This window comes from Achroia grisella, unplaced genomic scaffold (genome assembly GCF_030625045.1).
Source record: "Achroia grisella isolate CSIRO2021 unplaced genomic scaffold, CSIRO_AGI_Agris_v1 utg1112, whole genome shotgun sequence".
Taxonomy (NCBI): domain Eukaryota; kingdom Metazoa; phylum Arthropoda; class Insecta; order Lepidoptera; family Pyralidae; genus Achroia; species Achroia grisella.
In genome coordinates, this window is record NW_026712582.1 from 218296 (window position 1) to 235190 (window position 16895).

At 35.9% G+C, this 16895-nt stretch overlaps 2 protein-coding genes across 3 annotated transcripts in view; both read left to right on the plus strand.

The window, feature by feature from the left end:
* LOC131849803 (GATA-binding factor A-like) overlaps window positions 1–16895 on the plus strand; it is a 99870-nt gene that overhangs the window by 18644 nt on the left and 64331 nt on the right. The window lies entirely within an intron of this gene.
* On the plus strand, window positions 534–1386 carry LOC131849967 (uncharacterized). The gene has a single exon (XM_059200109.1). It carries the CDS (start codon window positions 619–621, stop codon window positions 1384–1386), a length of 768 nt encoding a protein of 255 aa, XP_059056092.1. The 5' UTR covers window positions 534–618.

Below are 16895 nucleotides of genomic sequence, written 5' to 3' on the forward strand. Positions count from 1 at the left end.
GAGTAAGTGACGAGATGACTGCGAACAGAGATGAATGAAAGAGAAAAATATATAACGCCGACCACAAATAAATGGGATAAGGAAGAAGCAGAGGATGATGATAACTGGTGATAGTTTGAATTTATTCAAATTCAAAATATTTTTATTCATGTAGATCTATTACAGACTATTATGATATGTCAAATCTACCGTCAGTTCGGAATGAGAAGAACTGCCAAGAAACTCACCTCGCATTCTTCTTCAAATATATGTTGTACATGTTTACAATAATACACAATCTTTAAAATTCAATTTGGGAGAATAGAGTGACCACCAGCATATGCTATTGCCAAAAACAGATTATTTAGAGTTATAATTTAAATCATAATACAAGCAAAGTTTAAACAGTATTAGAAACAAAGTAATTGAACATGATACAGATATCGACTTATATTAAGTTTTTGAACATATTATTAGGGGGGTAGCTGCATCTCAATACACTCAAGTAAAAAGTGCTCCCAGTTTATATTTATAAATAATTAATATATCTACATATTTTTGAATTTTTATATGCCAAACTTCAAGAGATAGTATATTTCTGCTTGTACCAGTAACATTTACTCCTTTCAAGATCTCACTATGGATGCACTACAAGGTACATTTTTCACTATGATGGAACAACTAAATGCAAAGATGGCCTCCTTTCAAAGCGATTTGCAAAAAGTTAGCACCACACCAAGCACTGTGTCTTCTATAACTGTAGACTTTGGAGTATTCCAAACATTTGTAGCAAACACTTTCTGCAACCTTCAGCAGCAACTAGAATTGCTAGCAAACCAGATGGACCAATTCGAGATGCGAAGTCGCAGAAAGATTTTGTTATTCCATGGTGTCCAGGAATCCGGTGGCAGTGATACTTCCCAAGACATAGTTAAAGTTTTAGCAGACAAATTGAAGATCCCAGGTTTTTCCCAAGCTAACATCAGCAGGTGTCACCGAATGGGCAGAACATCTGGAGACAAACCTCGTCCTATCTTGGTAAAATTTCCTGATCTCGCTTTACGGAATAAAGTATGGTTTGCCAAGACTGGGTTGAAGGACACTGGAATCACAGTCTCCGAGTTTTTGACAAAGGGGAGGCACGAGGCTTTTATATGCGCTCGACGCCACTTTGGAGTTAAGCAGTGTTGGACGCGCGACGGATTTGTGGTTATCGCCGGAAATGGCGACACAAGACATCGAGTCACCACCATAACTGAGGTCAACAAACTTATAGACTCTATTTCTGCCGCTGCTGCGATTGCATCGGAAGCTTTGAGTTCGGTTTCATCGGAAGCTAGAGGGTCGGCTGCACCGAAGGCTTCTGCCGCGGTAGCAGCCCGCAGCAAGCGAGTCGTTAGAAAATGAACGTGAGTGTGTGTTTGTGATGTTTCTTCGTGTACTGCAATAATTTAAGTAATGTGATTCTTATGAAAACTCATCACGTTTCAAAGTTGTTTCCGTGTAGTGTTAATATAAATAATCATATATTGATACTGTCCGCAACTTCCTCTTGTTCACTTTTATTAAACGTAGGTAGATTATTAATTTAATATTGAACTGCTAACTAATTACTAAATTCAAATAATTGTTTATTTTTAGTGGGTAACTCACTTCACAATTTGAGTTTTATTTTTATAAAATTTTGTTTTGATCTGTCATATTATACTAAGTCTACACTCATGTTGACTTTTCTGACAGTTTGATTTGACAACTAAGTACTGACAGCGTCATTTCATACTAATGTATCTAAGAATGAGATACTGCATTAGAGAAGGAACTTCAAAACAGTATGTTTATCTCGCTTACACGGATCTATGTAATTTTATACTGCCATCAATCATAGACGAAGAGTCTATGATTAAAATTTGTAATTTATTTCATTATTTTTTCTTTTTCTTTCCGTCTTAAATACTATTTTGCAAAGCCATTTTTTTTTTTAAATATATTGTAAGATTACTACATATTATTGTGTCAATTCTTTTTTTATTGTTTTATCTTAGTTAAACTTATTTGTAAAATGGTATGTAATAAGAAATGTGTTCATATCGTACTTTCAACTGGCGGGTAGAGGTACTGTCTTTATTATTATTATTTTTTTTTATTATAGTTAGGTATATCTTATTTTATATTATTGGTATATTATTGATTTGTATATATTCGTACAAGTAATATTGTCAATTATGCAAGATGATAGTTTTCACTCCGCTTCTTCTGGCGCTGGTGACACTAGTTTTTATAGTTTGCCTACTCCCATAGACGAAATTCTTCAAGCTGAGTTCGCTACTGTAAGTAAAAATTTTAATGCTGTGCATATAAATGCACAGAGCATTCCAGCTCATTTCCCGGATATGCTGGCGTCGTTTAATGTCAGTACTATACATGCTATTCTCGTATCTGAGTCTTGGCTCAAACCTTGTCTCCCATCTTCCTGTTACACATTACCTGGCTTCACTCTTATCCGCAATGATCGTATTGGTAAGGGTGGTGGTGGTGTTGCTATTTATCTGCGTTCACATATTCCTTTCAATATAATTTCCATTTCAAATAGTAACAATCCCTCCAATGAAGCAGAACACCTTTTCATCGAAGTCAGTCTTTCTCACTCCAAAATACTCCTAGGTGTTGTGTACAGTCCTTTACCTACAATTGATTACTTCACTCCTCTAGAAAATCTCTTAGAGAATATGATCCCATCCTATGAACATACAATAATACTAGGAGACTTTAACACATGTCTTTTAAAAAATGATTATCGCTCAGACTGTCTCCGATCTATGGCTGATGCCTGTAACCTCACTATCTTGCCCCTTCGTGCTACGCATTACTTTCCTAGTTGTAAACCTTCCCTTCTAGATCTTATCCTTGTCTCTTCCCCTGATCTTGTCGATAAACATGGTCAACACACTGCGGATGCCTTTTCTTTTCACGACCTTATTTTCCTATCATTTAGAATACGTCCTCCGAAATGCAGACATAAAATCCTGATGCGACGAAATTTTGGTGCTATCGATTTAAACCGTTTGCGTAAGGATGCCCTGGACATTGATTGGACCTCAGTTCATAATACAGGATCTGTCGAAGATCAGGTGGAGATATTTAACAAAATTATCACTGACCTATATGATCGCCATGCTCCTATTCGACCTATTCGCGTGAAGCATCTACCTGCACCTTGGCTAACTAAAGAAATTAAGGACATCCAGATCATTAAAAACAAGGCGAAATCTAAATTTAAATCCGACCCTGATAAATATCGGGACCAGTACATTAAAGCTAGAAATCACTGCAATAAGGTGTGTAGAGAGGCACAACGACGCCATATTCATAAATCTGTCGAGAATGGTAATCCGGCCAAAGTCTGGAAATTTCTCAAATCTCTAGGGGTTGGTAAAGATCGTAATCCCATCAGTAATTCTTTCAATGTCAACATAGACAACCTTAATAGGCACTTCTCATCTTCCTTTGTTATTAACAACAACATGAAAACAAATACGTTAAATCTCCTTTCAACTACTCCAACTCCTGATTATCCAAGTTTTAAGTTTAATCTAGTTACTAATTGTGATGTTGAGAAGAGCTTGTTATCAATCAACTCTGATGCCATGGGTACTGATGGTGTTGGTCGTACTATGGTCCATCTTATCCTCGATATTATCCTCCCTACAATCTCCACAATTTTTAACAACTCCCTATCCTCTAGTTATATCCCTCCCATCTGGAAAGATGCCCATATTATTCCTCTTCCTAAAATTAGTAAGCCGTCTTCTTTTTCCCATTACCGTCCCATCTCTATTCTTCCTTTCCTTTCTAAAGCTCTTGAACGACTTGTCCATGATCAACTTAGTAAATTCCTATCAAGAAATGACCTGTTAAATCCACTCCAATCAGGATTCAGACCTGGTCATAGTACAACCACTGCTTTAGTCAAAATAAGTGATGATATCCGGCACGGAATGGATAATTCGCAATTAACAGTTCTTACATTACTGGACTTCAGTAATGCGTTTAATACTGTTGATATTGACATTCTGTTAGCACGCATGCGTTCAATCAACATATCTCCAATGGTAACTGACTGGTTTCGAACTTACCTGTTTGGGCGTCGGCAACGAGTACGTATTGACAATACCTTTTCATCGTGGTGTCATACTTCTGCCGGCGTTCCTCAGGGTGGCGTCTTATCTCCTCTTCTTTTTTCGTTATTCATTAATTCCATCACTACACAACTTCATTCCTCATACCACCTTTATGCAGATGATCTACAGATATATACACAAGCTACGTTAACTGACATTACAACCGCCATACAGACTATTGCTACAGACCTGGATGTAATTACTAATTGGTGCAAATCTTTCGGTTTGGCATTAAACCCAGCAAAAACTCAGATCATCATTATCGGCAGCCCACGCTACATAGCCAAAATAAAAACGAGTACGCTTCCGCGGATAGTGTTAGACGGTGTGTGTATAGAGTATAGCGACAGTGTCAAAAATCTCGGAATTCACTTTGATAAGACCTTGTCATGGTCAGTCCAGATGGCTGAGCTTAGTCGAAAGATTTTCATGGTCGCAGGCTCACTAAGAAGATTGGGTAATTTCTTGCCCGTCGACACCAAAATTTCGCTTGCACACACCTTACTCCTTCCTGTCCTTGATTATGCCGACACCTGCTACCTAGACCTCACCGAAGTCCAATTAAATAAACTTGAGCGCCTTCAAAATATCTGTATAAGGTTTATATTTGGACTACGCAAATATGACCATGTTTCTCAGTATCGCTCAAAGCTCAAGTGGCTCCCTATACGTCTTCGCCGTGACTGGCATATCCTCTCTCTTCTTTACTCCATTCTTTTTAACCCTGTAACTCCCTACTATCTTAAAGAAAAATTTGTTTTTCTCGGTGAGTCCCAAAATTATGGCTTACGCAGTGCAACAAACCTATGCCTTAAAACTCCTTCCCATACTTCTTCTTTCTACACTAACTCATTCTCTGTGCGCGCCGTGCGACTGTGGAACTCACTACCATCCTCCATACGGAGTGCGCAATCACTAACCATTTTCAAGAACGCTGTGAAATCGCACTATCTCTCTCAGTAAATATTCTTTCTGCTGTCCTTTCTTTCTTATTACTAAATTGTCGCCTTCATAATTGCATATATGTTGCTGTGTACCTATACTCGTATATATTTGTATTATATTATTGTATATTTATTTTATAAGTTATGTATTTATATATTATGTAGAATGTATATGTTTATGATATGTATTATTTTATATATTAATATTATTAATGTTTCTACTCCATCATGCGCCATCCACCACCTTCTGTCTTTTCTCCTCTACCCAAAGGTTGTCTGGAAGAGATCGCATAAGCGATAAGACCGCCTTTTGTACCCATAATCTAAATATTGTTTTCGTTTGTATATATGTTTTTTTTTGTTATTATGGTGCAATAAAGAGTAATAAATAAAAATAAATAAATAAAATAAAATACAATATAGAAAATACTTTAAAAATAGTTAAATACTTTAAAACCTTTTGAGGAATATATATTCCATTACATATTTAGTCTAAAAAGTTAATATTTCAAACACCAATAATAATTTAGAAAGAAGATACCGAATAATATGTAATACATTTAAAAATTAATATAATATGAATAGAAAACCTTTTAATTTTTCAGTTTTTAAAATATGAATATGGATAGATGTAATAGGAGGGGACGTCCTAAGAAAACATGGATGGATTGTGTGAAAGATAATATGAATAAAAGAAGAGTATGTTCAGATATGACGACCGATAGAGAGCAGTGGAAGAGAATAACATATTGCGCCGACCACAAACAATGGGCAAGGCAATGATAAACTAAAACAAACGAATTTTGTTAATATATTTATTCATAGAAAACCTCTTATTTTTTCAGTCTGTTATATAATAAAGGAATTCAGTTTTAAGAAATAAATAACAATACATTTTGCTACACTCCTATATTAAATTCACCCTAAAATATGTCCCTGTCTGTCCCAATCAGGGACAGCTGTTGATAACTATTGACAGCCACTAAAAGCTAATATTCGAGTATTATACCATTCATTATAAACTGCCGATTCCTAATCGTAGTGTCTGACGGTGCTTACCTCGCAGTCCTTTGTCGTATTATTAATCTATCCATTAACATTTTATACAAGTATCAAGTTTGGTCGTACTCGAGTCAGAGCTAAAAAACGTGGCGCCTGCGCATTAGGAGCCCGGTTATTTATAGTGGGATTATTAGGGTTGGTGTCCGTCTCGCTCGCACTCTTACAGCGGGTTATGTGCTGTCTCGTTTCGGCAAACAATTAGGCGGCCCCGCCTGTCAGAGATAGCTCAATAATTTTCTTTGGGGACAATAGCGGACTGGTTTTTTTTAGCGTTGCGTGACGATTGTGCAATTTTAGGTATGGCTCGTGCTGTGGTTCGACATTCCGATACATTATTAGGGCGCGCTCACACTAACTCTAGTATCATCGTTGAAAAGTGGATTTTTTTGTATGAAAGTGGAGTTTTTTATGTACTGTATAGAACGAATTAATAGATTCTATTCTATTCTATTCTACGATGTTGAAAATCAAGTATACGGCCCATTTGATAGTAAACGGTTACCGTACGGACGCCTGAAATACTAGGGGCGTATGGGATGGAGTTATTCAGTGGATTATATACAACAGCAAATATAATTTATTCTAGATCTGATTCAGTTGCACGTTACATATCAACTGTTACTTAGCAATATGATTACTTATTTTAAATGTGAGGGATTACACTTTTTCTTCTAAAATATATGTGCCTAATACATGGACGATCTTTAAGAAACTTTAATATACTCTTCTTGAGAAACTCCATGCTGTAGTCTCTCGAGACCTTGGCAGGTAGTTTATTTCACAATCTATTTGGTAATAAACAGTTACCATATCCTAGATATGCCTGAAACACCAGGTGTATCACGCGCGCACATCTATAAGAAACCTTAATATACACTTCTTGAAAAACTCTGTAATCTCTTGAAAAAAACTTTAGCAGGTAGTTCAGTCTAAGTGTATGCAGGAGTAAGCTCCTTAGAAACCGCACTGTCCGAGACCACTTAGCTTCCAGCGTGTGGGAATGAATTCGCCGTCTATGGCGAGCGGTGTTATGATACTTTTATTTATTTATTTTAATTCTACACGGACAAAGTCGCGGTAACAGATTAGTTTACGATAAACGCTGCACTCCTGGTCTCATTAAGCAAGAGTTTTCTTTTTCGGTACATCGAAGGAAGGAAACTCCGTGCGCCGTTGATGTCTTTTGCTATGGCGGCGTGAGTTCGGCCGACGGCTCCCTTTATTATTCTATCTCGAAATCAAATTCAAAATATCTTCATTCGTGTAGGTCTATTACAGACTCTTATGATATGTCAAATATACCGTCAGTTTGGAATGATTTCGAGATGAGAAGAACTGACAAGAAACTCAGCTCGTATTCTTTTCGAAAGAAAAAAAATGTACATGTTAACAATAACACAGAGTCATTTAAATTCAGATTTGGGACAATAGGGGAATATATATTTTTTTTTTATAACACAGGGGACAAACGAGCATGCGGCTCACCTGATGGTAAGTGATTACCGCCGCCCATGAGCACCCGCAACACCAGGGGAATTGCAAGTGCGTTGTCGGCCTTTTAAAAAGGAATAAGCTCTTTTCTTGAAGGTTGCAATATCGTATCGGTTCGGAAATACCATTGCTGGAAGGTGATTATATCTATATAAATAACAATATTTCGCAGAATATACAAAACATCATTATTGAGGATGGTTAATGATATTTCTAACTGTTAGTTAGTTAATGATCATTCTACTTAATTCTAGCTAGAGAGTGAAAAAATATTACTAATTAATAGTGATTAAAAAAATGGAGTTAACGGTAGAAGGGTGGATATTTAGGATGTGTGACTGTTTTATTGGCAAATCATAAATAGAAAGTAATGTTGTCCAAAAATAAAACATATTTATTGGTTGGACCACACTTTTATCGCTAAGTAAAATAGTTCACGTAATAGAGTAGTTTTGTTACAAACATAATTACGTAATTGTAACAAAGAAATTTTTATATGCTTTTAGAAGATATAAAATTTAGGATATATTATACTAGCTACTCGCCCCGGGTCGCCCGGGTGTACATGTATTATATATATAAACCTTCCTCTTGAATCACTCTATCTGTTAAAATAACCGCTTCGAAATCCGTTGCATAGTTGTGTTGTTGCATGTAACTAGCTACTCGCCCCGACTTTGGCCGTGTGTACATGTATTATATATATAAACCTTCCTCTTGAATCACAATTGAATCACAACAGCGGACAACGTTATAATTTTAATTTTCATACTGCTTTCTTGATATATGATAGCGTAGCGGCTTTTGTATTGATTGCCGCATGCATCCTCATGTAAAGTGCGAATACTGTAACAACCATATAGTAATGTTTGTAGCTGTGACGCGGTCGAGTGGAATGAGTAGTCATGCTCACTAAAAAGTCCAGACATGTGGCGGCGTGGTGGGCCTGGTCATTGGGCTCCCTAAAATATGGTCGAGCGCAGTGATGGCTGGCTCATCCGTCATACTCGTGAACGAGTGCTGCTTGTAGGGACTGGTCTGCTCTTATCACTACGACTGATTTAATCTTATTGCATATTTATATTTGACCCAAAAAATTAGTGCTTGTTGGTAGTTTGTATTCACACGTTTCGACTTGTAAATGAAAACTTACAAGGATTATTTAAAAGAGCAACACACAAGTTTCTTGCTCGTTTTTCTTGTGATGAGATAGCTTTCCGAACAAGTGGTAGATAAAAAACAAATTGTTATGACTATTCAAAAGTGCTTAAATTAAGTTTATTTGAATAAATGATTTTCTATTCTATTCTATTCTAATGAAAGAAATTTTATAAATATCCCATTACAATATTTTCGTTTGTTATAAAACACAATATCGTTTTGCTAACATATTGTTATGTTTTTACAATTTGTTCCCGTGCAAAATTCAGGGCGTTTGGCAGAACACGAAGAAGATTTCTCTTTCACATGCGGGCTGCATGTGAAAGAGAAATCTTCTTCGTGTGTCCCATCTTCTTTTTATATGCATTTCATATAAGGGCCTAAAAATTAGTTTTCCCTAAAAGTTACAGCTTCCATAACATCGTACCCAGAGCTTGTTTAAAATTTATCGTAAGCTTGCTCACTGTGCCGTTAGTGTTATGAAAGTTAATTCACGTATAGTGTGTGTGTGTGTGTGTGTCACGTATATATACATAATGATAATGAACACAACCGCCGGCGTCGGCCGCTACAAACAAAAATCGCTGATTAGATAACGTGATTTTATCTGATAAGTAACCCGTCTGTGAGGGAGCCTCATCTGCATATAAATTATGAATGGTAACAATATACTCATGTTTTGCTATTAATTTAAATAGATAACTGATGTTGCAATAGTTTATAGTTTTTAGTGATTTATAAACCTCGGGCGAGTATCGCAAACCCATCGTCATGTGATCATTACATTTTTTTTGTACAATTCACACAACACATAATGGATTGTATTAATCGTTTTAAATAAAATAATGTGATAATAATGTATTGTAATAATAATTTTAAATTTAATAATGTGATATAATAATATAATAATAATAATCTCAGGACAATTCACATAGCGCCATCTAGACCCAAGTTAAGCTAGCTAAAGCTTGTGTTATGGGTTCTAGACAACTGATACAAATGTATAGATATTTTTACAAACAATCATACTCATGAATACAAATGTTTGTGCCGTGCGAGGAATCGAACCCGCGACCATCGGACGTAAAGCGGTGTGCTAGACCGCTAGACCACCGAGATCGTCAAATCGATTACATAGTATAAAACAAAGTCTGTTATGTATGTATGTTTTTATGCTAGTATGTATGCATAAATCTTTAAAACTACGCAACGTATTTTGAAGCGGTTTTTTTAATAGAGTCATTCTAGAGGAAGGTTTATATATATAACTAGCTTTTGTCCGCAGCTTCGCTTGCGTTAATATTATCCCTTTAGGGGTGGAATTTATCAAAATCCTTACTTAGGGGATGCCTACGTCATAGTAGTTTTATGCGTGCAAAGTCTCAGCCCGATCGGTTTAAAATTGACGCTGGAATTTACCTTTATCTTTCTCAAATAAAAATAGCCTAAGATACTCCTTATTACATCAGCTACCTGCCAAAAATAGTCCCGTCAAAATCGGTCCAGCCATTTAAGAGATTAACCGGAGCAAACAGACACACAAAAATTGTAACAAATATTATTTTGGTGTATGTACCGTATTTATATTCACATGCATGTAGTAAAAAACTAATTTAAATTATTTCAATATTACAAACAGACACTCCAATTTTATTTATATGTATAGATAATATGTATGTAATATTTTAAATTTGTAAATGTATATTTATATTAATAATGGTTGACAACCATAAAAGTTTTTCTTTCTTTCTTTCTTTCTTTCTTTCTTTCTTTCTTTCTTTCTTTCTTTCGTTCTTTCTTTCTATAAATGGTTACTGTTTCAGCTTAAAATAGAGTGTATTAATGTATGTATGATTGTACGGGTCGGCAGTCGAAGCCGTTATCTTAAAATTATTAAAAGTTCAAAAATAAAATGTTAAATTACCGAACGAACAGGTTTATTGAGAGCATTGGATAAACAAGCAGACATATGACGATTTTTTATATATTTAGATGTATGTCATACAAATTGAAAATAACGACCAATTAGTAATACTTCTATATACAAAGAACGGAATTTTAATTGACCGTAAAATAATTTTAATTTATTTGTTCATAAAAAAGGTATGGAACGGATAATCCTTACTTCCTTACCAATATTATAAATGCGAAAGTAACTCTGTCTGTCTGTCTCTTTCACGCAGAAACCACTGAACCGATTTCAATGAAATTTGGTACACAGATAGTCTAGACCCTGACAAAGGACATAGGCTACTTTTTAATGCGAAAACAGGGTTGTAACGGGGTGAAAGGTGATACGAAAGGTTATGTGGATGTATCGTCATTTTACGCGGACGTAGTCGTGGACGCAGCTAGTGGAAAATATTTGGGGTTTATTTGGAATTCTCTTTTATGAACTTTAGTTGTACATTTTGAATGTTGTTTGTTATGATCGTATTTGTATGTTGTTTTAGTTAAATTTCTAAAATCCTAATTCTTAATATACATTTAAAAGATATTTGAAAACACACTTATTACAGTTATATTGTATGCAAGCCGCACTCGAGACTTTGTTTGCAAAAAAAAAGGGTTTTTCCAAAATAAAAGTAGCCTAAGTTACTCCTTATTACATCAGCTATCTGCCAAAAAAGTCTCTCAAAATCGGTCCAGCCATATCAGAGATTAGGCGGAACAAACAAACAGACAGACAGACAAAAATTGTAAAAAATGATATTTTGGTGTATGTACATGTATAACTTGCTGCACCCGGGACTACGTCCGCGTGGAATTTAACTTTATTCTTTTAAATTAAAAGTAGCCTAAGTTACTCCTCATTACATCAGCTACCTGCCAAAAATAGGCCCGTCAGAATCGGTCCAGCTATTTCACAGATTAGTCGGAATAAACAGACAGACAGACAGACAGAAAAACAAATATTGCAAAAAATGTTATTTTGGTGTATTTACCGTATTTATATTCACATGCATGTAGTAAAAAACGGTTATTACAATATTACAAACAGACACTCCAATTTTATTTATATGTATAGATTATTATTGTTTATTGGCAAAAACTGTACTGTACTTCTATGTATGTATTTTCCCATTAAAGTAATAATAATTCTTAAAATAGATATAGTGAATAGTGTGTAATGTTGTTTAGTTATATTTATGAGCACACTACCACGCGTGGGAGTCGACTGCGCACTCAATTACCGGGTTGCGGTTAGTCTTTGCATTTCGGTCACTGGCGCGGCGCGGCGCGGCGGCATGGCGGCGAGCTACGAGCCGGCCCAGCGGATAAATTAAATTCTACCACTGACAACACACTTAACATTCCGTGTCTGTTGTACTGAGTAAAGCTTTCTTTATGCTGACGTTTCCTTTTACCAAAACACCATCCTATACCGGTGCAGAGTACTCGGCAAATTGATGATTTTATTGCTAGCAATGTCATGTCAGGTTGACCTCCACGCGGTTCCCCCTGGAAACCATCGTGATAAATTTCTGGTAAATTTAACTAACTGACCTGACCTCATGCACATCTTATCCTCCACTGGTGCCCCGCCAGCGTGAACCGTTAGCGCAGGCGGGTCCACCATTCCAATATCATACATTGCAAACCTACACTTGTAGTTGCTTGGGCGAGTTTTATTTCGAATGTGTTGTCTTATCTTAACAATCTGTTTCATTATAATCCTGCCTCAGCTTCTTGGTTTACGTGTAAATGATTGATCGCCAGATAGGATGTTGAATGATAAGCGTATTACAAGCTTGTAATAGACTAGACCGGTTCTGAGGCAATCAGTATTATATATATAAACCGTCCTCTTGAATTACTCTATCCATTAAACCGCTTTAAAATCCGTTGCGTAGTTTTAAAGATTTAAGCATACATAGGGACGGACAGACAGCGACAGCGACTTTGTTTTATACTATGTAATGATTTACGTCGGACTTCTAAATAGAATAGAAAATCATTTATTCAAATAAACTTAATTTAAGCACTTTTGAATAGTCAACATTTTTTTTAAATCTACCGCTTATTCGGAAAGCTGTCTCATCACAAGAAGAATAAGCAAGAAACGTGTTGCCCTTTTAAAAAATTCTTGTAAGATCACATTTTACAAGTCGAAACGTGTGAATACAAACTACCAACCAGCACTAATTTATTTAGGCTCAAATATAAAAACACAATAAGATTAAATCAGTCGTAGTGATAAGAGCAGACCAGTCCCTACAAGCAGCACTCGTTCACGAGTATGACGGATCACTGCGCTCGACCATATTTTAGAGAGCCCAATGACCCGGCCCACCACGCCGCCACATGTCTGGACATTTTAGTGAGCATGACTACTCATTCCACTCGACCACGTCACAGCTACAAAAATTACTATATGGTAGTTACAGTATTCGCACTTCACATGAGGATGCATGCGGCAATCAATACAAAAGCCGCTACGCTATCATATATCAAGAAAGCAGTATGAAAAATAAATTATAACGTTGTCCGCAAATAAACTTATACTTGCTATATATTGCTATCATCTATAAGTTCATCTATCCTATAATAGGCTTTTTTACATAACATTTGTTTAATATAAAATTTGAATTGCCTCTCTGTCAAATATAAAATGTTCTGAATATCTGTAACTTAATTTAAAGTCAAAAAATAAATTACTTCTTCGTGCGTATACCTATTTAAATATATACTTCTCTGAGGTTACTTAATTTGAACTTTAAAAGCTTCACTTTGCGGATACCGACTGAACATTTCGTTAATTACTTACATTAACTATCAATTCACTTCCACCAACATTTCACGAAAGCGTAAAGTAATTGCCTTTAAATCAGATCTGACTTCGCTTCGGTAAGTGGTAAACTGGTAATGAGAAAATGGCGAATGGCAGCAGGCAGAGAGGGGAGTTACCATTCCATCATTTCTTCGACAAGTATATTATAAGTGAGATCATATACAGATACTGGCTGTCCCGGCAAACGGTTTGCCATATAAATTAAGAACGCTATAAAAAGTAGGGGTTGGTGATAGAAGGGTGAAAATTTAAGATTGCATGTAGAATAGAAAATCATTTATTCAAATAAACTTACATTGAAGCACTTTTGAATAGTCAACATTTTTTAAATCTACCGCTTATTCGGAAAGCTGTCTCATCACAAGAAGAATAAGCAAGAAACTTGTATGTTGCTCTTTTAAACAATCCTTGTAAGTTCACATTTTACAAGTCGATATGTGTGAATACAAACTACCATATACTATAAGTGAGATCATACACAGATATATATACAGATACTGGCTGTCCCGGCAAACGGTTTGCCATATAAATTAATAACGTTAAAAAAAAATAGGGGTTGGTGATAGAAGGTTGAAAACTTAGGGTTGTATGTATTTTTTAATGACACATAATAAGGAAATATATATAAAAAAATTTGCCCAAAAAATAATGTTAGGGGTGGACAACCCTTATCAATTAGGTGTATGACAAATAGATAGTAGCTGATTCTCAGTCGACAATGCCGTGAAATATAGTGGGGAACAATAGAAATGTGAGCAAATCACATTTCTATTCTATTCTATTATTCTATTGGATCTATCTACGGAACTGGACGGTGAGGAAAAAATTAAAATTATAATTTAAAAAAATTTACGTTCATAAGCGACTAAAATGTCCCACGTGATTTTTTTTTGGCAAACATGCATAGGGCCGCCTGATGGTAAATGGTTACCGTAGCCTATGGACGCCTGAAACACCAGGGGTGTGCGCGTTGCCGACACTTAAGAAACCTTAATATACCCTTCTTGAAAAACCCCATGCTGTAGTCTCGTGAGAAAACCTCGGCAGGTAGTTCATTCACTACCTAAGTGTACGCGGGAGGAAGCTCCTCTGAAACCGCACTGTCTGAGACCACTTAGGTTCCAGCGTGTGGATGAATGTGAGTGGCGCGATGGTAAAAGGTGGCCGTAGGCATCATGTCGTGAATAATTAAAATTATTTTTGACTTTTATAATAATAGTAACAATAATAATCTCAGGATAATTCACACAGCGCCACCTAGACCCAAGTTAAGCTAGCTAAAGCTTGTGTTATGGGTACTAGATAACTGATACCTATACATAGATATTTTTTGTAAATACATACATATTATACATAGAAAACACCCAGACCGATACAAACAATCTCATGAATAGAAATGTTTGTGCCGTGCGAGGAATCGAACCCGCGACCATCGGTCGTAAACCGGTGTGCTTGACCGCTAGACCACCGAGATGGTCATATTAAATTTGTTATTTATATATACACTTCGAGTAAATGGCGTGCAGTAGTCGTCACTAGTAGAATATTATGTTAATTATTAAGATTAAGTGAATGACTCGTCATCACAAGCACGAAATGGATTTAATTTTTGAAATAGTTTTACCGAAACTATATATTACGTTATTTATATACGTCCGGAGGGTCGTGTTGTTTTTTTATACATGGGCCATTTACCAGCCATTACGTGCAGGTATATATTTAACTAGCTTTTGCCTGCGGCTTCGCTCGCGTTAATTTGTCCCCTTAGGGGTGGAGTTTATCAAAATCCTATTTAAGCGAACGTCTTCATCATAGTAGCTCCAATCTTTAATTTCAGTTCAATCAGTCGAATATCTAAGAAGATTTATACAAATTTTATCCCATTAGGGGTGGAATTTATCAAAATCCTTTCTTAGGGGATGGGTATGTCATAGTAGCTTTATGCATGCAAAGTCTCAGTGCGATCGGTTTAAAATTGACAAAGTTTCATCCCCTATTATATCCACTTGGGGGTAGAATTAATCAAAATCCTTTCTTAGCGGATGCCTACGTCATAACATGTACCTGCATGCCAAATTTCAGCCCGATTCGTCTAGTGGTTTGGGCTGTGCGTTGATAGATCACTATGTCAGTCACCTTTGAGTTATATATATTTAGACTAGCTATATTTTTGGGACTATATTTTTTGTTTTCTTATTCTAAACTAACTTAAGATTGTCTCTAAGAGATTGCTTTATGTGATGAGGCCGCCTTTTGTTTATTACATTTATATTAAGTTCTATTTTTGTTAATACTTTTCTGTGCACAATAAACAGTTATATTATTATAACTATTCCACGCGACTTCGTCCGCGTGGAATTTAACTTTATTTTTCTAAAATTAAAGCAACCTAAGTTACTCTTTATTACATCAGCTACCTGCCAAAAAAAGTCCCGTCAAAATCGGTCCAGCCATTTCAGAGATTAGCCGAAACAAACTGACAGACAGACAAAAATTGAAAAAATGTTATTTTGGTGCAAGTACCGTATTTATATTCATATGCTTGTAGTAAAAAACGGTTATTTCAATAATACAAACAGACACTGCAATTTTATTTATATGTATAGATGTTACAGTCGCCTACCTGAGATCACACTTGCACGGTATCTCACGCTGTTACTTAGCTAATGAGAGTGCTGATTTATCTCGGTATGTCATTTGCGAGTCAGTCCATTCGGCTTTAAGTTATACTGTGTCGGAACTTGATAACTTAGCATCGCCGGTTGGGTACAGGTCTCTCGTAATAGCAAGGTTTAGACCATTAACGTACTTTACAAGACTTCACACTTCAAGAACTCACTTGAATCCTGTTAAATTACTCTTCAACAAGTCACTTGAATCCCATCAAAAACATAAATGTGAAATGATAGCCGAGTTCAATATTATGATATATGCCTTGATTGTTGACTTCTACGACAGAGGTGAGATCTAAATGGGTGCCAAGTTCGATGGTCTGTCCTGAAATTTATTTATAACAATTTAAAAATCATTTCTTCTTATAACTTAGGATAATATATTGTAGCCTAAGGTCTGACTTGGCCAGTTCTCATATACTAATTATTACTTTCGATGGCTAGTTACTACTAATAATAAAATAGGAACCGACAAGTAACAGGTTTAGAACTTGCGAAGGCTACAGTATATTTCGTATATGAAATTTTAACATTTGACAGGTTTATGTGAAAGAGTTTTTGAGTTATGAGGGGTCAAAAGTGGCTCCAAATGGTTTGTGTAAAACTACACACCGTG

Coding starts and splice junctions, on each gene's coding strand:
- LOC131849967 (XM_059200109.1), top strand. CDS start 619: ATGGATGCACTACAAGGTACATTTTTCACTATGATGGAACAACTAAAT.